Source organism: Convolutriloba macropyga, chromosome 7 (genome assembly GCF_964194025.1).
Source record: "Convolutriloba macropyga chromosome 7, txConMacr16.3, whole genome shotgun sequence".
Lineage (NCBI taxonomy): Eukaryota > Metazoa > Xenacoelomorpha > Acoela > Convolutidae > Convolutriloba > Convolutriloba macropyga.
This window is the reverse complement of record NC_134474.1, coordinates 59,607,450-59,632,226: the sequence shown is the minus strand read 5'-3', so window position 1 is coordinate 59,632,226 and position 24,777 is coordinate 59,607,450. Positions and strand designations below refer to the sequence as shown.

The 24,777-nt window shown below is 36.7% G+C and overlaps 1 protein-coding gene across 1 annotated transcript in view; it reads left to right on the top strand.

Moving 5' to 3' along the window:
* The window catches only part of LOC142343090 (uncharacterized), a 58,834-nt gene extending 34,336 nt beyond the window's left edge, over window positions 1-24,498 (top strand). Inside the window, exons 10-13 of the mRNA XM_075394777.1 lie at window positions 369-520; window positions 8,711-8,850; window positions 23,034-23,219; window positions 24,000-24,498. Coding sequence (XP_075250892.1) covers window positions 369-520; window positions 8,711-8,850; window positions 23,034-23,219; window positions 24,000-24,170 — 649 coding nt within the window. The 3' untranslated portion in view covers window positions 24,171-24,498. The remainder of the gene's footprint in view (window positions 1-368; window positions 521-8,710; window positions 8,851-23,033; window positions 23,220-23,999) is intronic.
* Window positions 24,499-24,777: the final 279 nt, after the last annotated feature.

Sequence of the window (24,777 nt, the reverse complement as noted above, 5' to 3'; positions counted from 1 at the left end):
GTTATTCTTTGTTTGGAACAAGAAACCATATACATGAAGTGACGTCTTCTATTGTGAAAACTGTAAATTATACCAATGATTACTATTACTTCAAAGTTTTAAATTTCTAATCGGGATAACACCAGTGCGTGACCAAAATTTGTCTGGCACCACCAATGCGCAACCCAAGTAGATCTCGCAACCCAGTGTGCAACTCAAGTTGGTCTGGCGGGAGCCGATATCGGTCTGGATATCGTGACGCAAATCAGTAATACCAGAGCCGACTTTGGTTGCAAAACTCAAAATGGGTAACCCAAAGCGTCAAAATTTCTTGAACATTGAATAGAAACTTACGCTTTCCTTCTAATGATGTTTTCTGTCCTCTGTAGATACGGCAGTTGTTTGGAAGAGTGGCCTCAGTTTGTGGCCTTGGACACTGCCTATACCAGAAGGTGGCCCAGATATGACCAGAGGGCTTGTGAAAGATATTGTATCGAAGCAGAAACATTCTTTAAATGTGGATGCGTCACCGATTACTACGGTATGTGATAATTAACTTAATGCCTGTACAAAATTTCTGGTCTATTTTTTTCTGGGGGGGGGGGGGTAGCATTATCTTTCATCTAAGCTATACATAGCTCCAGACCCAGCAGAGGATTGTCTGCAAACGCGGGTCACGAAGAGGGGAGATTCTGCTTTGTTTAATCCTAAAGGTAGGCAGTTGCTCACACAGTCGCAATTCTACGTAGTTCAAATATTTTGGACTGTTTGATCATAAGCAATAATTTTGATTTTAGCTGAAGTATGTTAAAGTCTTAAAAATTGTTTATGGTTGAATTAAATATTGGGTATGATTGAGACGAAACTGACCCATGAAAAGTATCAGTCCGGAAAAATCAAGAAGTTTTACCAGACAGATGAAACAGAACAAATTTAGCTATGAGTCGAACGGCAGGCCAGACTAAAACGTTCATGCACACGCATTAAAACTAAGGTTAAAAATTTGAAGCAAATTGAAATACCAATGATTTGGTTGGTACACTTGACTGCACTTGACTAATTAAACTCATTTTCGATTCAGCAAGAAAAATTTAACGGTTGATGTCGAAGAGAAAGCTTAACTTAACACTAAATTGTTTGACGCTAGTTTTACCTCATACTTACGTTACGATTTGCAATTAATGGATAATGCGAAACAGCTGTTATCACACTCCGAGGTAATCACACTCCGAGGTGACACATAGTTGTTGAGCAGCCGCGTAATGTCTCTTACCCACAATTTTTTAGGAGCAGGGCTCCCCTAGTAGACAAATTTTCGGTTTTTAAACACAAGAATACGTCAGTATCGTCGTTTTTCTTGCCAAAAGTGACAAAATTTTCTATTATTTTTTGTCGGTATCGTTGTCTGGTATTTAAAAGAAAAAAAAACGACAATATTTAGGTCTAAAACCGAACATACTAACGACCTCTTATGTTTAAATACCGAACATACAGAATTTTGTAAAACCGGACATACCGAATATCTCTTGCGTGCAGAAACGATCATACTGATCAAACTGAAAACATCGAAGCTTTCATACGTTTGAAATCGAGGATACCGAAGATTCCTTACAAATTTTTTGTCGTTTTTGTTCGGTCTTCTCAAATGTCTTCTCGGCAGGCCAGAATATAACGTTCATGCCAAAAGTGACAAAATTTTCTATTATTTTTTGTCGGTATCGTTGTTTGGTATTTAAAAGAAAAAACCGACAATATTTAGGTCTAAAACCGAACATACTAACGATCTCTTATGTTTAAATACCGAACATACCAAATTTTGTAAAACTGGACATACCGAATATCTCTTGCGTACAAAAACAATCATACCGATCAAACTGAACACATCGAAGCTTTCTTACGTTTGAAATCGAGGATACCGAAGATTTCTTACAAATTTTCTGTCGTTTTTGTTCGGTCTTCTCAATTGTCTTCTCGGCAGGCCAGAATAAAACGTTCATGCCAAAAGTGACAAAATTTTCTATTATTTTTTGTCGGTATCGTTGTCTGGTATTTAAAACAAAAAAACCGACAATATTTAGGTCTGAAACCGAACATATTAACGACCTCTTATTCTTAAATACCGAACATACCGAATTTTGTAAAACCGGACATACCGAATATCTCTTGCGTGCAGAAACGATCATACTGATCAAACTGAACACATCGAAGCTTTCATACGTTTGAGATCGAGGATACCGAAGATTCCTTACAAATTTTTTGTCGTTTTTGTTCGGTCTTCTCAAATGTCTTCTCGGCAGGCCAGAATAAAACGTTCATGCCAAAAGTGACAAAATTTTCTATTATTTTTTGTCGGTATCGTTGTTTGGTATTTAAAAGAAAAAAACCGACAATATTTAGGTCTAAAATCAAACATACTAACGATCTCTTATGTTTAAATACCGAACATACCAAATTTTGTAAAAGCGGACATACCGAATATCTCTTGCGTACAAAAACAATCATACCGATCAAACTGAACACATCGAAGCTTTCTTACTTTTGAAATCGAGGATACCGAAGATTTCTTACAAATTTTTTGTCGTTTTTGTTCGGTCTTCTCAACTGATTTCCCGGCAGGCCAGACTAAAACGTTCATGCACATGCATTAAAACTAAGGTCAAAAATTTAAAGCGAATTGAAATAGCAATGATTTGGTTGGTACACTTGACTACCCTTGGCTAATTAAACTCATTTTCTATGCAGCAAAAATAGTTTAACGGCTGATGCGGAAGAGAAAGCTTAAATTCACAATAATTGTTCGACGCTAGTTTAACCTCAGTTATTTACGTTACGATTTGCAATTAATGGAAATGCGAAACAGCTGTTATCACACTCAGAGGTGACACGTATTTGTTGAGCAGCCGCATAATGTCTCTTGCCTACAATTTTTTAGGAGCAGGGCTCACCTAGTAGACAAATTTTTGGTTTTTAAACACAAGAAATCGTCAGTATCGTCGTTTTTCTTGCCAAAAGTGACAAAATTTTCTATTATTTTTTGTCGGTATCGTTGTCTGGTATTTAAAAGAAAAAACCGACAATATTTAGGTCTGAAACCGAACGTATTAACGACCTCTTATTCTTAAATACCGAACATACCGAATTTTGTAAAACCGGACATACCGAATATCTCTTGCGTACAAAAACGATCATCCCCATCAAAAAGAACACATCGAAGCTTTCTTACGTTTGAAATCGAGGATATCAAAAATTTCTAACAAACTTTTTGTCGTTTTTGTTCGGTCGTCTCAACTGATTTCTCGGCAGGCCAGACTAAAACGTTCATGCACATGCATTAAAACTAAGGTCAAAAATTTAAAGCGAATTGAAATAGCAATGATTTGTTGGTACACTTGACTACCCTTGACTAATTAAACTCATTTTCGATGCAGCGAAAATAATTTAACGGCTGATGCCGAAGAGAAAGCTTAAATTCACACTAAATTGTTCGACGCTTGTTTAACCTCAGTTATTTACGTTACGATTTGCAATTAATGGAAAATGCGAAACAGCTGTTATCACACTCCGAGGTGACACATATTTGTTGAGCAGTCGCGTAATGTCTCTCGCCCACAATTTTTTAGGAGCAGGGCTCACCTAGTAGAGAAATTTTTGGTTTTTAATCACAAGAAATCGTCGGTATCGTCGTTTTTCTTGCCAACAGTGACAAAATTTTCTATTATTTTTCGTCGGTATCGTTGTCTGGTATTTAAAAGAAAAAACCGACAATATTTAGGTCTAAAACCGAACATACTAACGATCTCTTATGTTTAAATACCGAACATACCAAATTTTGTAAAAACGGACATACCGAATATCTCTTGCGTACAAAACCAATCATACCGATCAAACTGAACACATCGAAGCTTTCTTACTTTTGAAATCGAGGATACCGAAGATTTCATACAAATTTTTTGTCGTTTTTGTTCGGTCTTCTCAACTGATTTCTCGGCAGGCCAGACTAAAACGTTCATGCACATGCATTAAAACTAAGGTCAAAAATTTAAAGCGAATTGAAATAGCAATGATTTGGTTGGTACACTTGACTACCCTTGACTAATTAAACTCATTTTCGATGCAGCAAAAATAGTTTAACGGCTGATGCCGAAGAGAAAGCTTAAATTCACAATAATTGTTCGACGCTAGTTTAAGCTCAGTTATTTACGTTACGATTTGCAATTAATGGAAAATGCGAAACAGCTGTTATCACACTCCGAGGTGACACGTATTTGTTGAGCAGCCGCATAATGTCTCTTGCCCATAATTTTTTAGGAGCAGGGCTCACCTAGTAGAGAAATTTTTGGTTTTTAAACACAAGAAATCGTCAGTATCGTCGTTTTCTTGCCAACAGTGACAAAATTTTCTATTATTTTTCGTCGGTATCGTTGTCTGGTATTTAAAAGAAAAAACCGACAATATTTAGGTCTGAAACCGAACATATTAACGACCTCTTATTCTTAAATACCGAAAATACCGAATTTTGTAAAACCGGACATACCGAATATCTCTTGCGTACAAAAACGATCATCCCCATCAAAATGAACACATCGAAGCTTTCATACGTTTGAAATCGAGGATACCAAAAATTTCTAACAAACTTTATGTCGTTCTTGTTCGGTCTTCTCAACTGATTTCTCGGCAGGCCAGACTAAAACGTTCATGCACATGCATTAAAACTAAGGTCAAAAATTTAAAGCGAATTGAAATAGCAATGATTTGTTGGTACACTTGACTACCCTTGACTAATTAAACTCATTTTCGATGCAGCAAAAATAATTTACCGGCTGATGCCGAAGAGAAAGCTTAAATTCACACTAAATTGTTCGACGCTAGTTTAACCTCAGTTATTTACGTTACGATTTGCAATTAATGGAAAATGCGAAACAGCTGTTATCACACTCCGAGGTGACACATATTTGTTGGGCAGCCGCGTAATGTCTCTTGCCCACAATTTTTTAGGAGCAGGGCTCACCTAGTAGAGAAATTTTTGGTTTTTAAACACAAGAAATCGTCAGTATCGTCGTTTTTCTTGCCAACAGTGACAAAATTTTCTATTATTTTTCGTCGGTATCGTTGTCTGGTATTTAAAAGAAAAAACCGACAATATTTAGATCTGAAACCGAACATATTAACGACCTCTTATTCTTAAATACCGAACATACCGAATTTTGTAAAACCGGACATACCGAATATCTCTTGCGTACAAAAACGATCATCCCCATCAAACTGAACACATCGGAGCTTTCTTACGTTTGAAATCGAGGATACCAAAAATTTCTTACAAACTTTTTGTCGTTTTTGTTCGGTCTTCTCAAATGTCTTCTCGGCAGGCCAGAATGAAACGTTCATGCCAAAAGTGACAAAATTTTCTATTAATTTTTGTCGGTATCGTTGTTTGGTATTTAAAAGAAAAAAACCGACAATATTTAGTTCTAAAACCGAACATACTAACGATCTCTTATGTTTAAATACCGAACATACCGAATTTTGTAAAACCGGACATACCGAATATCTCTTGCTGCAGAAACGATCATACTGATCAAACTGAACACATCGAAGCTTTCATACGTTTGAAATCGAGGATACCGAAGATTTCTTACAAATTTTTTGTCGTTTTTGTTCGGTCTTCTCAACTAGGGTCACAAAATTAATTTAAATTCAGAAGTGGGCTTCATATTGATGAGACTATACGAAAAGAATTGAAGATAAGTGATGCTCCAAGAGTCCAAAATAATTCACATGAGTGATATTGATATGTCACGGAGTATTCGAGAAAAAAAACGTTGTATCTTGAGATCTAATATTTCGCCTTCTTCACTTCAAATTGCGCTTTTTTTAGATTGATAGATCTGAAATTGACAATAGGTTCCTTGTAGTCATCTCCGGTAGTTGCGAAGTTTCAAGCTTTTAGAACTCTATCAACCATTTTAAATCGAGAAAAATGAGTTGAAAAATGAATTAAATATTTTTTTTATCGAAGATTCCAAAAAAAACCATTTGAAAGATTTTAAAATGTACGAATCAAAACCTTTAATTTAGAAATGCGATTAAATGTTCTCTATCACAAAAAAAAGAAAACTGGTTTACTGTATTATTTTGCTAATTCAAAAGAAAAAGATACGAAAATTCATTTTCAGAATTATCACTGAATCTAAGTTCTAATCTAATGCTCAAATTTTTTGATCAGACAGCATTTGAAAAACGTCAATAGAAAATTTTGAAATTGGATTTGATGAAAGCTATGACTAATGCGATTTATTGTCTGGGACGTGAAAAGCAAACAAAAAAGTGTGAAATAATACAAGACGATATATAACAATTGCAACGTACTGAAAAATGGCTACCGACATAAGAAAGAAGGAAGTAATACAATAAAACCTATTTTTAAAACAGAAATTCTGTAGGATTTTGTATTTATTGTTTAACATGATTTCTACAACATTCAGAATGGTTTTTTAAATGGTAAAGATACATACAATTTTACAAACTTCGAGTGACGTTGGGGATTCAGATAGCCAAAAAAATAATTTATGCAAACCAAAAGTGCATTTTGGAAAAAAAATCTGATGAATTGGAAAAAATAAGCAATAATTTTCTAAGAGATCAGGATGGATTTGATATTCGTGTAAAAACAGTGAAAATTATAGTTAACATTGCAAGCGTTTGCATAGTTGATTGATGCAAATAGACATGTGGTGGTTTTGGTTATCCTGGATAGAAATACGGAATAAAACGCGGCGTCAAACTTCATTTATTCTGGAATGATGGAATCGAAAATTAACACCTGATGAATTGAGAATTTTCTTATAAGTTTATACGTTTACATTATGTTCATGTGAATGCTTTCCTCTGAGTTGGTCATCTGAAGTTCGACGTCGATATTATAGATGCTGATTTAAATCTTAAAATACAATTGAATATCATTTGCCTCAGGAGTCTCACATTTAATCTGCAAATGTTTTTCAATTTGGCAAAGAAAATGGACAACATGTATTTGAAATGCTTACCAAAATTTTTGCCTTGATTGCATGTTTGGAGTATCACTCCTCATACCACCTAGTTCATTCAATTTTACTATTTAATGTGAATTCTAAAATACAAAATGGTGCTTGATATGTTTTTTCCATTGTTTGAAAATAAACTAAAGCTTTGTTCACAAACAAAAGCTTTGTGCCCAATGTTATTTTTTTACATTAAAATTTGCAAAAAAAAAAAATCTCTGATCATTTGATCCTTAGAACGCTTTCCTGGATTGTGGTAAAGTAAGTAACTTTCATCCGTTTAAAATCAGAGTTGTGATTCATAGTTTTCAGTTTTTGCTTCGGTTTTTTAATATCTTTTGATAAATCGGAGGATTTATGTTTGAGAACATCTTACTGCTTTTCTAGCCAACAAATTTTCTTGCGTATAGTTGAGGTTGTATCAGAAAACTAATTGTTATTAGTTGTCCATAGGACTTGAAAAACATATGATACCATTTAGGCTTGACGTTTGGAATTGAGTAAATTTAATATTATTTCGTTTTTCGAATTTAAGGAAAGAAAAGTGATTGGGTTTTGATTGATGTTTGTCTGATTAGAAGGGACTCATTATAAAAATAGACTTTAATATTCTTAAATTTTTCCGTGAAAATTGTATGAGTATCGGAAATTCATGCAAATCGTATATGACCCTGCATCTTTCTCCTTAAATTTGCACGGCGGACAAACCTGTTGAAAAATGGTCAATGTTTGTTTTGAGTAACCTATCAAAATATTAATTGAATTATATCGGTAGGAGCCGCAAGATACTGCAAGATTTGATTTCTTTTTAGCGACCATTTTTTGCGACCATAGCCACATCTTTTTTCGGCGACCATGGCCACCATTTTAGCGCTACCCAGCGTACTTTTATCACATCTCGAGTATTTAAAGTTTAATCCAAAATCAAGGTCCCCAGCCCTGTTGAGAGAAGGAGGAGGGGAACACACCCAAAACATACTGGAAAATCTCAAAAAGTTGTTCGTTAGTTCAACTGTAGATTTTTTCCGACAGTATTTAACCCATTTCAGCTCTCGAAACGTCCTCTGATCAGACAAAAATGCGCTCGAAACGTCCCTGCTCAGACTAAAGTGCGTTCGAAACGTCCTCTGATCAGACTAAAGTGCGTTCGAAACGTCCTCTGATCAGACTAAAAAGTCCGCTCATTCCGACCATTCCTCTCATTTCGTGCTTTTTTCCGCTCAAACTCCGCTCAAAAATCCGCTCATTCTGACCATTCGTCTCATTTCTTGCATTTTTTTCCGCTCAAATTCCGCTCATTTCTTGCATTTTTTATTCCGCTCAATTTCCACTCATATCTTGCATTTTTTATTCCGCTCAAATTCCGCTCATTTCTTGCATTTTTTATTCCGCTCAAATTCCGCTCATTTCTTGCATTTTTATCCTCTCATTCCTCGGCCCGGGTACACGTTTGATTATGGACATTTGCAAATTCAACCATTTGATTCTCAAAAATTTGCAAGTTTGACCTTGAACAATTTGACCTTGAACATTTAAAAAATAGTTAACAGATGCAAAATTAAAAACACTCTGTGAAATGTTTTTAAATTTGACAAGATGAGACCAATGTTGTTTCATAAAGGTTTGTTACACTTATTTTAAAAGTTTATTTCACTAGTTAAAGGGCTTGGTAATGCAAAAGTTGATTGTTTTAGATGACGAAACAGTTCCTCTCTGCTCTGCCTGGAATAAACTCATCCGAGACTGTCAGACAAACGTGTCCAAGGCATACAGGAATAATGATTTCACATGCCCATGTGGACCTGCCTGCGACGACGAATTCTATTCCAAGGAAAACATCCTTTTTTTTATTAATAATGATCTCAATGATCTTTCCGCATTTGTTTCGGCATTTTTTCCCAGAAAGCGATGCAAGCTAGGATCATTTATTAAAACCCTGATTTCGTACAAGAATCTTACTAGGAAATGAGTTATAATTTTTCTGACATATATGAATAGGACAGATTTTGAAAAAAAATCTTAGTAATTATATTCTGGAATGTAGCTATTTTTGATCGCGATCGGCGACCCTATAATCGAAAAATTTTGTTATTTTAGCCAGCTTTGCCAAAAAGTTCACATTAAAGTGAATGCCAATATTCAATCAACCATTTTTATTCTTGTCGTTTTTCTTTCTTTTTCTTTCTTTCTTTCTGTCTTTCTTTCTTTCGTTCTTTCTTCCTTTTTCTTTTTTTCTTTTTTTCTTTCATTCTTTCTTTCTTTCTTTCTTTTTTTCATTCTTTCTTTTAACTTTTTCAGAAAGACCACGTCGTAAGAATTGATCACTTCGCGGCATCAAATTGCCTTCGGAATGATCCAGCAGAAAAATTAAATTCATCATGAACCAATCAATCGAAATTAGAGGATTTCAAATACACTTTTTTTTACTTCATTGGATTTCTAAGCTATTGATTTATCTATAAGAACTTGCTTCTCAGCCTTTCCTGAAATTTTCTGACCTGATCAACTTGTTTCAACTACTCTTCAAATTGAATTTTGCATAGTAATGCATTGAAAATATTAGAGCTCAGTTAATTTACACTCACCGACAGATCTAGAGTCCTACTTCTTTTGGTAGATTATGCCGATCAATTTTATGGTCAAAACATAGAAAAAACATTAAAAACTTTCAATGTGATGTGAGTTCCTTGTTGCGCTGACAGTTTGCAGCGTTTAATTAGAGAAAAACGCTTTTTTTCAACTGAAATATATAAAATGTCAGAAGACATGAGGCCAAAAATCAGACATTTCGTCAATTTTTAAGGTACGCTGTGAGCGAGAAAATGGATCACATCTGAAAAGTACAACTGTTCACATATGCATTTTGGGGAAATATGCGATCAGGAAGGTTTTAAGTTTTTGGGGTTTTAATTCAAGTTGGGTTTGTTTTCAAGCGGTTTTTACTTTTTCAAGTTATGAGTACTATGAGGCATCAATTTGTCTCTAGGTTGCTCTCCAGCCATTTTTTGCAGAGACTCACAATATCCCGATCATAAGTTTTGTAACGAGAATGCGTGCTTCTAGCTTCCTACAATATATTTTTCTGTCCAATTTTGAGCAGTTCGCTGAAAAAATTCAATGCGCTTTATTTTCATTTATGAGGACAAACATGTGTTTCTTGAGAGTTTCCAGTTCAAACATGACATTATTTTGTTGACAGCTTCACGGAGGCAGGGGATTGAACTATCGATCATTAGCGTGTCAATCACACACCTTACCTCTCTGCTTTCTTGGCAAATTCAGGCTAAAGGCCAATTGGTAAATCAGTTTTCAGAGTCGCTGAATTTCTAAATGATTATAGAGTCTGCGCTATTTATATTTCAAGTTCGCTTGAATTGGTATTTGAGTGGCACTGTTATAACAAAATCAGTTTTATTGTTTTTATGAATCTGATACCTATCAGGTGTTAGAGAACATTCAAAAGTTTTCAGCTGATGTCGTTATTTCTACTCTGAGAAAATGATGTTTAACTCCGATTGAGTTCAATAATGTTTTGGTTCAAAAGTTTGAGAGCATTTTCTTGAAACTTACATTATGTTGTAAAGAGTTTCGCAGATTCGATTTTTCCATACGTTATGTGCAAATCCACAGAGAGAATTCCGTTGCAACACGCATAACTTCGAGCAAAATTGCCGTAACAATTTGGGCAAATATACTTCAAAAATCATTCTCCTATCAATTCTTTATTTCTCCATTTATTCTTATTGTTCGAATCCCACTTGTGGGGGGAGGAACTATATACTCAAATGGGTTTTTTTTTGTTCAGTCAATTTTGGCCGATCAATATATTCATTGCAGAGAAATGTGAGTGGTATCATTAAAAAGCTGGTCCAGCGTAGAATTCAGAATTTAAAAGATTTTTTTGTTCTTCTTCGATGTTACATCGAAGTTGCAGTCAGGATTTATCGATGTTGCAGTCAAAAGTCAACAATGTATTAATTTTCGGGATATTTGATATTTTTTAATTTGTTTCGAGATAATCCCCCTTTGAGTGTTTAACTTTCATTTTTTCCTGTATTGTGGTCAAACGATTCACATCTTGCCTCATAAGGCTATTTGCTCATCGTGTATATTTGATCTCAGTATCCATGATTTATAAGTATATATTTGATTTGTGCGGTGTTAAGTCCATTTGCTCTTTTGTTTATGTGCGCACCGCTGTCTATGTTTATCTTTCTGTCAAGTCCTCTCTGAGTGGATTTTGTGTTGAGCCAATAAGAGGCCGCCTCCGTACGGAAGTTTGGCTAGTTCTAACATTTACTGTATGTAACCCCACTAAAATGTATATTTGTCGATGGTGCGAACACCACCAGCTGTAAAATTGTAATCAGAACAATCAAAAGTGTTTTACTGCTCAGTTATTTTCAATTTGTGATCCAATTCAACCAAAAGGGATTGAATTAAAGCCAAAAATCTCTCTTGAGCTCGGATCCGCTAGAGCGATCCTATACATTTGGGCCAAGTTCTGACGACATACATTGGGTCAAATGGGATCAATCGGATCACGCAAATTAGCCCCAAGAAGCGGTGGAGTCACTGTTGAAATCTCAAGCTGTAGCATATTAGTTAACATGAGTAATTTGCCATCAAATTTGTCGACTTTAAGTGTATTTCATCCCTGAGTTAGACCACATTTCAAAATCGAATATACTGCTTACTAAAGCGATGTCGGAGATAGTTGAAATTTTGCACAACTAAAGACCACTGTTGGTACTTCATACAATTGGAGCGGCTTTTTCGATTTTTGGTAGGGTTCCGAGATATCAACCGCTACACTTATCAACCGTTGGCATACACTAACTTTACATTATAGTTCTGTCAGCCCATGAATGATACAGTCCTTTACCAGACGTCTACTAAGTTCTTGTAGTGACCTTAGAGACGTTGTTAGAAAGTGAACCAAGGCCGTTGTCAAGCTTACTCTGTGGAGTTCACAGCCGTTTCATTTGGTTCGGCGACCCGGACTTGATTTAGTTTATTACTATCCTTGGTCAGTCCTATACAGTTTGATTTTGCAAACATGTTGAAAAAGAAAGCTTCCCACGATTCTGCGAAAAACAAAGTTAAAAGGACTATTACCTCTAGTCCCTCTGTTGCTAATGTTCCTATTCAATCTTCAACTCGTACTTACACTTCGATTCCTACGCAACAAAAAGCAAAACCTACACCTTACTCGCAATCAACTCTTCGGAAAAGTGCGTCTCAGTTCTCATTGGTGAGTCTCAATTCAATTGTATCCTTAGTGCGAGATGAACACGTGTCTTTCCGAAAACAAAAGAACACCATTGTCAGTCTGCTTCAAAAAGACTGCCGGCTGGCAAGAGCACAAAAAGAGGTTGGTGTCTGCATCGGTGAGAGTCTTATAAAAGAAGAAAAGTTTCGTCAACGGCTCGAGAAATACGCAGAAACTGAATATGCGTAACCACTGTCACTAAGTATCGGGTCGATAAGAGCCGACATCAATGCAGACTGAAACGCCGTCCTCGGGCTACTGGAAGTCAAACAACGAGGACTACCCACAACAACGAGAGCAACCGGAGCTCAATTGGCAAACATGGTGCACAGTATTACAATGCCAAACTGTGATAGCGAGGAAAAAATGCCTGCAGTTGGTTCACTACGAAGAAGCTTGAAGTCGATCTTGAAACCATAAGTGGAGAAAGTTGTGCACACTAATTCAACGTTTACTTCAACTGCAGATGACGACCACCTCTTCACTGCAAATGTAATTCAAGTCTCATCTACTGTTTCGGTCACGAGCTCCGTTACTACAATTACTCCAAGTAACGAGGTGTCATCTCGAGAAACATTGAGCTCGGATTTCGGGCTGAGTTTGTCTGACGAGAAGCAGATACAAAAAACCGACAGAAGGCTAGACGAGAAAAGGTGCACAAGAAGGCTGAAATTGAGAAAAAGTTGCAAATGAAGTTTGAGCATCAAAAGTGAGAGTTTGAAGAGCGAATGTTTCGTCTGGAAAAAGAACAGGAGATTAAGTCCTTGCAGGCCGAGCTAGATAGCAGCTCGAGTGGAGAGGCATCCGATCCTGAAAAAAAATCAGATTCTGGTTCTGTTGATCAGGACGACAAAGAGAAACTGAATTTCGACGCAGAGCAAAATCAGACAAATGAGTTTGCGGAGAGCTTAAAAGTTTCTTTTCCTGAGCAGCGTACAAGTTTAGCTGCTATTGTTAGAAGCTCTTGTTCTAAGGTGTTGAATGCAACTAGATTGCAGATTAGCAGAAGGGGGATTTTTGAAAAACGTTTTGAGCACGAAACGAGAATAGTGAGCACACCTTTAGCTACAAAAAGAAGTCGATCAGCACCTTTGACCCATTGACCAGCACACCTATGTTACCTTCGGGAAGCACAGGGTTTCCACATCAGCAAAGCATACGCTAGTTAAAGCTACGAGAATTTGATGGTGATCCTCTTGATTGGCCAGAGTGGAGTGGAACGTTTCTTGCTACGATCGCCAGCAGTTCACTGACTAAAGACGAGAAGATGGGCCATTTGAGGACACTTCTGTCTGGAAAAACCAAAAGGGCAGTCAGAAAAATTTGGTCAAACACATTTGGTCAAACACACTATATTGTCTCCTCACAGCTGAGCAAGTTTCAAAATTTCCCTCAAGTTAGATACAATGATCTGTCATCACTTGTAGGTTTGCCGACGCTGTGGCAGCCTTTGTCAATATCCTCCAACAATTTGGTTATTCTCTGATCTGTTCTATTTGGGTATTCAAATGATCTGTTCTCTAACTCAGATCTGGTTGTATACAAACTTCCACTCGACCTCAAGAGAAGATGGTTTGTTCACATTGAAGCACCAGCAAGATTTGCGAACGCTGCGAGTTTAATGGAATTTAACATGTGGTTACAAAACGAAACACAAGTACATGAAAACTTAATGAGCCTTGGGTCTCAAAGTCTTACACAGGGCGAAACATTAAATCAGACAAAAGAGACTTCAAAAAGTTTGGTCGGTCAAGTGGATCGACACCTAATGCCGCATCAGAACAGAAAGACGATGCTTCATGTCCCCTGGATAAGAGCACACACAGGCTCTGGAGCTGTGAAAAGTTTAAGAAAATGTCTGTTGCCGTTCGTTACAATTTTGTCAAAGACAAGAACCTTTTACCTTTTGCTTCTCATGTTTAAACGGCAGTCACGCTGCTCGAAACTGCCAGAAGAGTTGCAACTGTGGCATTGATAATTGTGAAAAGACTCACAACAGATTGCTTCACACACCGAAGAAAAAAAGCAATTACTAGCGAAATAAAAAATGAAATTGACAACACGAACCGTACAATTAATGCAGAGTCTTTGCGCGGCTTAATGCAGATAGCTTGGATACGATTATTCGGAAACAATGGTTCAAAAGAAGACGTTTTCTTTTGGCCGCTTGCGATACAGGTTCAAGTCAGACATAGGTAGATGAAGAAATCTTCGAAAAGCTAGATTTGGAACGCCGAGAAGTGTCTTTCAATGTAACAGGGATTCACGGAACTCAGCTGCAATCCAGCAAAACTGTAGACGCCAAACTTGGGCCGGCTAACAGTTCAAGCAGTATTGCGGGCACTTTCACAATTTTCAGTCAAAGAAATCTCGAAGTCGGTAAAAGTGTTTATGACGTAACAACAATGAAAGCTCAGTAGCCTTATCTGAAGTGCTTTGGCTTTAAGAGCATTGATTTGAAAGATGTTAAAGTTATCCTTGGTGAAAATGCGTATGAACTGATTCGTCCATTAGAGCACAAGAGTGGCGGAGCGGACAAACCATGGGCAGTTCGGCTTCCTTTGGGATGGACTGTTGGTGATCCGGTACTCATTGGCGATTTGCGATCTGGTAGTGCAACCTGCCACGTAGCTTCTCAAGCCGATGTTGAACTAGCAGAAGTGGTCAAGAAGTGGTGGCACATGGAGTCGTACGGGACATTAATGGTGGCTGACAAGCGCAGCAGTGAGGACAAAATGGCAACGGAAACTCTTCAATCTACAACCAAGTTCAACGGGACTCGATATAAAGTTGAACTTCTTTGGAATGGTGAGCAATTCAAGTTGTCTAACAATTTTCCCGCTGCATTAGGTCAACTGTGAAGCCTTGAAAGAAGGTTGAGTAATGACCCCGACCTAGCTCAGAGGTACAAAGAGACCATCGATTCTGACCGTTCTGAGTGCGGACGAGTTAGTTGAAACACGAAGTGAGCCAGTCTGGTATGTGCCACATCATCTAGTACTTAATCCAAATAAGCCTGGCAAAGTCCGACGAGTGTGCAATGCAGCAAGCAAGTTTAAAGGGTTTTCTTTAAACGATGTGCTTCTAACAGGAGCTGACCTCTTGGCAGGTCTTATGGCAATACTTGCCCGATTTCGAGAAAATGCGGTTGCATTGAGCGCTGATATTGAGGAAATGTTTCTTCAAGTTGAAGTTAAGCCTGAAGATAGAAAGTTCTTGCAGTTCTTGTGGCATAATGAAGATGGAGACGTGGTAACCTATCAGTACAACCGACACATCTTCGGAGCCAAGTCTTCGTCTACTTGCACCAACAATGCTTTGCAGAAATGTGCAACCGACCACTCACAAGAGTTTAATTTTGCGAGTAGAACTACGCTGAACAACTTCTATATGGATGAGTTATTGGTCTCTCTATATTCAAAAGAGACCGCTCTCACGCTGAAGGCCGATTTGACGGAGCTCTTGGCCCGAGGAGGTTTCAAGCCGGCCAAGTGGGCTACAAACTTTGATGAAGTGACTACAAGCGACAAGAGTTTAACCATACTCGGGTTAGAGTGGGACAATACAAAGGCTACGCTGAAAGTCTGCTGAGGAATGAACTTTGAACCATCTACTAACTGGAGACAGCGTAAAGTTCTTTCAGTTGTCTCGAGTGTGGTTGACCCATTGGGTTTTCTAGCCCCTTTCGTTATTCGCGGGAAAATAGTTTTGAAATCGATATGGCAAACGAAAGGCCAACAATGGGACTCAGTCATTGCCGACGAACTGAACGAAAAGTTCTCGGAAAGGGTATCTGAACCTAATGCAGGAGAAGCTTTTGATGTACCTCGTTGGTATGGAACATCAGCTAAAATTATCAAAAACTAACTTCATGTGTTTGGCGACGCATCGGAAGATGCATTCTGTGCAAGGGCATACATCGTTACCGAAAATGAAAGCGGATCAAGAGATGTTCCGTTTATTTTGGGAAAAGCAAGAGTGGCTCCATTGAGACACCACACAATTCCCAAGCTAGAACTTATGGCCGCAGTCACTGCTAATAGATGAAGAAATTCAATTGTGAAAGACCACACACTTCACTTTCATGAAACATTCATGTGGTCTGATTCATCTACAGTTATTCAATGGATTCGATCGAGTAGTGAAAAGCAGCCAACATTTGTTGCGAACAGAGTTGCAGAAATTTTTGATTCATCAACAGTTGATGAGAGGCACCATGTCTCTGGGTTGAATAATCCCGCCAATCTTGTCACCCGAGGAATACTCTTTGGTGAAGTTGGAGAAAGTGACTGGATCAAGGACCCCGATTGGCTCAAAGATCCAATTGTCTTGAATGAAGACAACTCTACTCCAGCTGAGCAGAACATGGAGGTGCAAGTCTTTAATGCAGAAGCACTACCAAAAGTTATTAAATGGTCTCGGTTTAGCCAGTTCAACCGCCTGAGGCGAACTGTTGCCCACATCTTGACAATCAGTCGGTCAGGTGCAAACGTGGACACTTTGTTATCTGCAGCTGAAAACGCGATTTCGAAAACGGTACAGCAAGAAGAATTCGCGCCCGCGAAAGCCAGTTTGAAACGAAAAGACGGTTTCTCGAACAGTAGCAAGATTGCAAGTCTTGTACCGTTTCTCAATGACAATGAACTTATAAGAGCAAAGGGCCGCTTGAGAAAATCAGACCTTGATAACAAAACTTAGCATCCTGTCCTCCTCCCCAGCAAGCATAAAGCTGTTGAGCTCTTTCTTGTTTACCAGCAGAAACTGTATCATCATGAAGGAGTGGAATACGTACGGAATGGAACGAACTTTGTTGAAGCAGCAAACGAGTTCAAGGCCGTCTTAGCGGATTTGAATAAAGATGAAATGACTGCTAAACTTGCTGAGAGACAACTTAAATGGACCTTCAACCCTCCAGGAGCACCACACTTCGGTGGCGTCTGGGAACGTTTATTGCAGTCATGCAAAAAAGCGATGTACAACATATTCGGTAATACAAGTTTGAAAGAAGATACACTTAGAACTGTACTTTGTATAGTGGAACAGTTGCTTAACAATAGACCCCTGATGACAGTGAGCTATGACGTTAGTGATCTACAACCTATAACGCCAAATCACTTTCTTGTGGGCTAACAAAATGTTTATTGGCCGAATGCCTTCTTCTCTGGAACACCCGCAGGATTCCGAAAGCTATACCGCGATCAACAGAACATCTTGACAGATGTGTGGAAGCGTTGAATGACTGAGTATCTTCCCACATTGCAGTAGCGCAACAAGTAGTCTAAAGGTAAAATCAGGTCCTATTCCTTTGGAGACTTGGTTTAGATCTTTGACAAGGACACTAAGCCGTTCAATTACCCAATGGGGAGAATGATGATATTGCCAGAGCAGTAAATGTAAAGACAGCAACGGGAACCTACAAGGGACCCATCGTGAGGTTGATACCAGTAGAGAGTGACCGCAAGAGATGTTATTTTTGCTTGATCAAAAACTGGGTCAGCTATGTTGCGGTCAAAACTCAACAATGTATTAATTTTCGGGATATTTGATATTTTTTAATTTGTTTCCAGATAATCCCCCTTTTTGAGTGTTTAATCTTTACTTTTTCCTATATTGTAGTAAAACGATTAACATCTTGCCTCATAAGGCTATTTGTCCATCTTGTAAATTTGATCCCGTTTCCATGATTTATAAGCATATATTTGATTTGTGCGGTGCTAAGTTCGTTGTGCTCTTTTGTTTAAATGCGCACCGCTGTCTATGTTTATCTTTCTGTCAAGTCCCCTCTGAGTGGTGTTTGTGTTGAGCCCATAAGAGCCCGCCTCCGTATGGAAGTTTGGCTAGTTCTAATATTTACTCTATGTAACCCCACTAAAATGTATATCTGTCGATGGTGCTAACACCATCAGCTGTAAAAGTATAATCAGAACAATCAGTAGAGTTTTACTGCTCAGTTGTTTTTAATTTTTGAGCCACTTCGACCAAAAGGGATTGAATTAAAGTCAAAAATCTCTCTTGAGCTCGGATCCGCTAGAGCGATCCTATACATTTGGGCCAAGTTCTGACGACATACATTGGGTCAAATGGGATCAATCGGATCACGCAAATTAGCCCCAAGAAGCGGTGGAGTCACTGTTGAAATCTCAAGCTGTAGCATATTAGTTAACATGAGTAATTTGCCATCAAGTTTGTCAGTTTAAGTGTATTTCATCCCTGAGATAGACCACATTTCAAAATCGAATATACTGCTTACTAAAGCGATGTCGGCGATAGTTGAAATTTTGCACAACTAAAGACCACTGTTGGTACTTCATACAATTGGAGCGGCTTTTTCGATTTTTGGTAGGGTTCCGAGATATCAACCGCTAAACTTATCAACCGTTAGCATACACTAACTTTACATTATAGAGTTCTGTCAGCCCATGAATGATACAGTCCTTTACCAGACGTCTACTAAGTTCCTGTAGTGACCGTAGAGACGTTGTTAGAAAGTGAACAAAGGCCGTTGTACAGCTTACTCTGTGGAATTCGCAGCCGTTACAATCGAGGATTGAAGTTATGTGTGAACACGGGATATTTGTTCACGTTTAGTGTGATTTTTCTTCAAATTAGGATATTTTCTACAGAAATAGTATTTCAAACTTAAAATTCTTGCAAAAACAATGAACAAATTTTGTGTTCCTAATAGATTGAAGGCGACAAAAAGCAGAGTTTTGGTGTCATAGGGAGCTTCAATATCAAAAAATTCGAAATCTGTTTGAGAGCTCTTTTTTTATAAAATTCCTTTACTATTTTTTTTGCTTTTTTAAGTCAGCTAGAGACAAGTCACTTTTCATATCGAGATTACGTTAATGAAAAGGCTCCTTTACAGTCAAATGAAGCCCAATGAACAAAAAAGTCGTTTTCAAGGAATGGCTCATGTTTTTTTTAAATTCGACTCTGAAATTTTGTAATTTTAAATGAAATTTTGAATTTCTTTTGGAGATTTTAATAATTCTTTGGAATTTTATGGCATATACTCATTGACTAACAGTGCAATTTTTCCGTAATGAGACATAAGTGAACATATCTAGTGCTTTGAGTGGACAGCTAATGGCTGTTAAGACTTTAGAAACAAGTTTTCGAACATTAACAAATAATAAACTTATTTTCGTGAACTGTCAGTCAGTGTCTGTGATGACAGCACCCTCTTCCGTCCTAATGTAAACAAATATGATCTATCTGGTAGTTTTATCTTCTAAATTTTACTAATATGACTTCAATGACACAAGATTTCAATAAGTTTTAATTTTTTTTCGAATATTTCCGTAGTGTTGGTTTCTTTTGAAATTTTATCACATTTTCCAAGAATTGACAACTACTATTGGCTTAAAGGAGACTTTCATTGGATCACAGAGAAAGTTTTAAGAGAAACTCTTATGGTTTCAAATGGCTTCGACCTTTTCTTCTCGCCCTTCTCTTTTGAGTTTTTGGTTTTTGCCTGATTTTGTTACTATTTTCATAGTCATAATACTTGCTGTGATGTCTTATTGATCACCTATGCATGACAAACATCCTCATACTCCTTTAAAAAAAATTTCGGGTACTTTTTCTTATTTTTGGATCCTTTTGAAATCGTATCACATTATGCTATTACTGATAGTTCCCATTGGTTTAGAGAAGAGGTTCAAGGGATCATACAAAAAGTTTTCAGAGAAGAGCTTATGATTTAAATTTCTTCGATACTTTCCTCTGGCACTCTTTTACTGACTTTTTGGTATTTGCCAGTTTTTGTTGTGGTTTTCATAGTCATAAGACATATTGTGATCTTTTATTGATTAATTGATTACCTTTGCATGACAAGTATTTTAATTCTTGCAATCATGTTATTTTTGAGCGTATTTATCGACCTCCGTTAAAGACTTTTGAGGTTAAAGGATGTTAAGGATTTAAAAAATTTTTTCGAAAAAATATTTGAACTTTCACCAATCTTAAAGTATTCGTGAACTGTTAGTCAGCCTCAGTATTGACAGAACCCACTTGTTTTCTACTGAAACTAATACAAATCTCGTTAGCGGTTATATCTTCAAACTATTGATTATATGACTTCAACGACACAAGAACTAAAATTAAAAAAGAAAATTGTGATACTTTTGTATTATTGGTTACTTTTGAACTCTTATCACATTATCAAAATCTTATTCTAATCCCATTGGCCTGGAAAAGACATTCAGTGGATTCCAGATGAAGTTTTCAGAGGAAAACTAATGGTTTAAATGGCTTCAAATTTTGCTTCTTGCACTTTTCTACTGAGATTTGATTTTCTCCTGTTTTTGTTGTTGTTTTCATAGTCTGACGTATTTTGATCTTTTATTGAATATCTATGCATGACAACACTTTTCTACTGCCATCGTGTTAATTCTGGGCGTAGTTATTCACCTCCGTTAAAAGCTTTAGAGTTTAATGACTGTTATTTTCGAATTTTTTTTGAACATTAACCGGTCCTAAAATTTTTTTCGTGGACTGTAAGTCAGTCTTAGTACTTACAGGAACCCTTATTGTTTCTAGTGCAGCCAAATTTAATCTGGGTAGCGGTTTTATCTTCTACCTATTAGTTTTAAAACTTCAATGCCACTATTATTCAAATTTTTCGTATTTTTGGATCCTTTTGAAATCTCATCACATTATTCTAATACCGATAGTTACCATTGGTTTAAGGAAGACGTTCAGCGTATCATATATAAGATATTCAGAGAAGAACTTATGATTTAAATTGCATCGACACTTTCTTGTGGCACTTTTTACTGATTTTTTGGTTATTGCCTGTCTTTGGTGTTGTTTTCATCATCATTAACTAGCTGTAAGGCCTTATTGATAAAATATTGATGGCGAATAAACCTGTTGTCCCATGGAGTCATAATCTTGCGTATTTAGTGGATTCCGTTGAAAGCTAATGAAATTAATGGCTTTGATACTACGAGTTTTCTCGAAAACATCGTGGTTCTAATGTATTTGTTCATATTGGATTTTTTGAAATTTTATTGATAAAAAAGAAGAATCCCACGGCCATTAAAAATTAACTGAACAAAGAAAAGTTTTTATTGAAAAAATCATTTTTTATTGCCTTCGAAACTTTTCTCGCTCAATTTTTTTCTTTAAATTGCTGTTTTTGCCTGTTTTTGTTCTTTAGGTAGCCGTAAATTGCAGACAAGTCTCTTAAGCTTCTAATTGAGGATTGAATTAATGATTTCACCCCAATCATTTAGTCAGTTCATAGCATTTTGTCTAAAAGTTTACGAAACACAGTTTCAAACATTTTTCAAACTTTTCAGTTTTTTTGTTCTTTTCGTCAAATTGTAAATTATTTTCATCAATGAGAGGTCACATCCAATTACTTGTATTTGAGAAAATATAGTGATATTATTTGCCACCAATGCTTTAATTGTTGGACAATATGCGTTTTTATAAACGTTTTTTGAGTAGTCAATTTTTGCGTTTCTTTTTCTCTTCTTTCAGAACACTCGCGTAGTAACAGATCCCAATGGTTTACAAATGTGGCCCAAAGAAACTTATTTAATCTCTCAGTATAATTCCTGCAGCTGAATTAGTAGAAATAAGAATTGAATTAAAAATACATAATACTCAGATAATAGCTAATGATTTTAACGGTAGCAATAGTTTGTGTTTTCGCAAATCGTTTGAAATTTTTTAAGTTTTTCTTTGTTCGTTTCTAAGGCTTAGTCTACCCAAAGACAAGGTCTTTGGTTTTGTAATAACTTTTTTAAATTTATCAAGGATTATTCAGATAAAAGTTAATGATTTCTAAGACTTTGAAATTTCTTGGTTTAAAAAATGTTGATTAATTTTTGAATTTCGCCTCATTGATCGTTCTCTTTGTTGACTTGTAACATAGTCTCATTAACAAAACTTTTCATCCGCTGTATAGTAGGGAGAAAGTAAATTTGAGTAGTTCAGGTTTTATCTGACTGCATTTTGTCGTTGCTACTATGTGCTTTTAATTTAGATATTCAACTTTTGCCGTGAAATTTTTATTTGCTAATTTTTTTTTGGTTGTTTTTTTGTCGCATAGTCTCTTTTAGATCAGATCTTATTGGCGCTGTAAAAAGGCATGGCATTATGTAATTCAATTAGTAGATAGGTTGTGTAATGATTGTTTTAAACTCAAACATCTATTTTTGTTATTTCTTCATTTGGCTGACAATTAAGTCAAATATGTAGATGAACTCGGGTCGGAACATCATGTGCGAACGCACTTTATCGAGCCGCCTTGTCTATTTTCATATCTAAACAAGCGTCAGTAATCTGACAAAGCTATCTATCGATTCAAGAGTGACTGCTGATGGTAAGCAGGGTGTTTTCACAAAATTTTAATTGTGCTTGTACAACAAAAAGAACATAATAACAGAACTCAGATTCTCTGTTGATTTCTGTGCTTTTTTTTCCAGTTATTATACTTTCATAGTGCAAAGAATGATGTTCTGTGATATTGATAAAATTTGGCAGCAATTAAGAAACAATTAAAAACAGATAAAAAACAAATAAGGAAACGAGGCACGTTCCTTTTAAAATAATCTTGATAGATCTAACGATAGTTCCCCGCTCTTTCATATATAGAGATTTTTATGTCTAAGACTTAATCAAGATCAATTTTTTCTGAGACTAAATTAGAAATTTTAAAATTTACTCACGATCAATCTTTTGTGAGACTAAATTAGAAATTTTAATTCCGTGTTTCTTAACTGCAGGAAGCTTCGACCGCTGATTGGCCGAATATCCAATACACACCCTACTTAATTGAGAGACTCCGTAAATACTCAAACTCCCGTCGCATCCACCAATACCTGGAGAATGTCCTGTTGAATGTAGACGCAACAGTCGAGGACTTGACAAACGAAATCAGGAAGAACTTTGTCAGAATTGAAGTCTACTTTCAGGTAAATGTTTGCTTCAATATCAAATTTTACAAAAATTTTTGTTCGCCGATATCCGACCATGGCTCGGGTCTGTTAGGTCTGGCCAAGGATGATCAAAGTATGTTCGGTCTGGACCCCCACTGTATGCGACCCAAATCCGTCTTGTCCACACCTGTTTTGGGTCGAGGATCTCATGTTATGGGCAATAATGTTTGTTTTTAAAGAAACAGATCAATTCAAGGCAAATAGATGTTGGTTTAATCCTTTGGTTCTGGTCGCCAAAAAAATGCCAACAGCACATATGTACTACCTGAGGTACATCAAGGTACTCTTTGAGTGCTTAAATTGTCATGATCAATCAATGAATTAGGAATCTTTTTCGCGTTCACGGGCTCGTTAATAACGAAACTGTTACACCGCGAGTTTGTTTTGTTGTATCGTGGTTCCAGACGCAATTTTACCCCCACCCCTTCCCCCCTCGGCGATGTTTATAAAATAAACCAATTACGATGATTGTAAATCGATCTAATGTTAGGGTTGAAAATATGCAATTATCAATCCTTTTATCCAATAATCTTTTAAAAACCCGCAATGCCGGATATCTCCCAGCTAAATAGGTCGCAAACACTCTATGAAAATTACCCGTCAAAAACGACTATTTTTTGGTGTGCAAACTTGTAAAATCACGAAAGGAACAAAACCATATGACTAAATATTCACATGTTTTCCAATATTTCTTATGTTAATTTGACCGTTTTTGAAAGTTCTCTTCCAGTAAGGTAGAAAAATGTTCTTTTACAGAACCTGAACTTTGAGAAGATAGAAGAGGAGCCGAGGTACTCTCTCACTCAACTCATCACAGACTTCGGAGGCAACATCGGACTATGGATCGGATGGAGTGTTCTAACATTTCTGGAGGTGTTCGTGTTCGTGCTCAACTTCATCAAAATATCCTTATTTGGACTTATTTGAACAGATTGACATAATCAAAACCAGAGCTGAACATATAGGACTGTTTGGTTTATTTTTCAGGAAACATTTGCAGGTTCAAAAATATAAAGATGTCAATTTGAATCACCTGCTGCTGCATTTTCTTGCAAAATTGAATTGGATTGCAGCAAATTTTCCTGTGTAAATAAATAGCTTAATGAATTATGTAACTAGGAAAATTGGAAGCACTGTAGTGGGCATGATCCTAAACAAGATCTCCTACGACATAATTGATGTGAAATGACGAATAAAAAATTATTTTAGTCTATAAAAATTGTACTGAGAGCCGCAAACGGGCATTCAGAGAATTTCAGCACTGAAATAAAAAACTTTTTCAACTTTAGACCAAACTCAGGTACGGAACATAGCATTACAGAAAGATTCTAAATTTATTTATGGTCGGCTAGTGTTCATTCTCAGTTTTCTTGACATCAGAGAAGAAATGGCACACAACTAAAATGTGGATTACTTCGAGGATGAGAAGAAATGGCAACGAAAAAGCATAAATTTGTAGCACTTGTACCAAATGTTACTTTAAGATTTGGTCAATATTAATTCATCTCAGGATGTCACCCCACTCGAATCTACG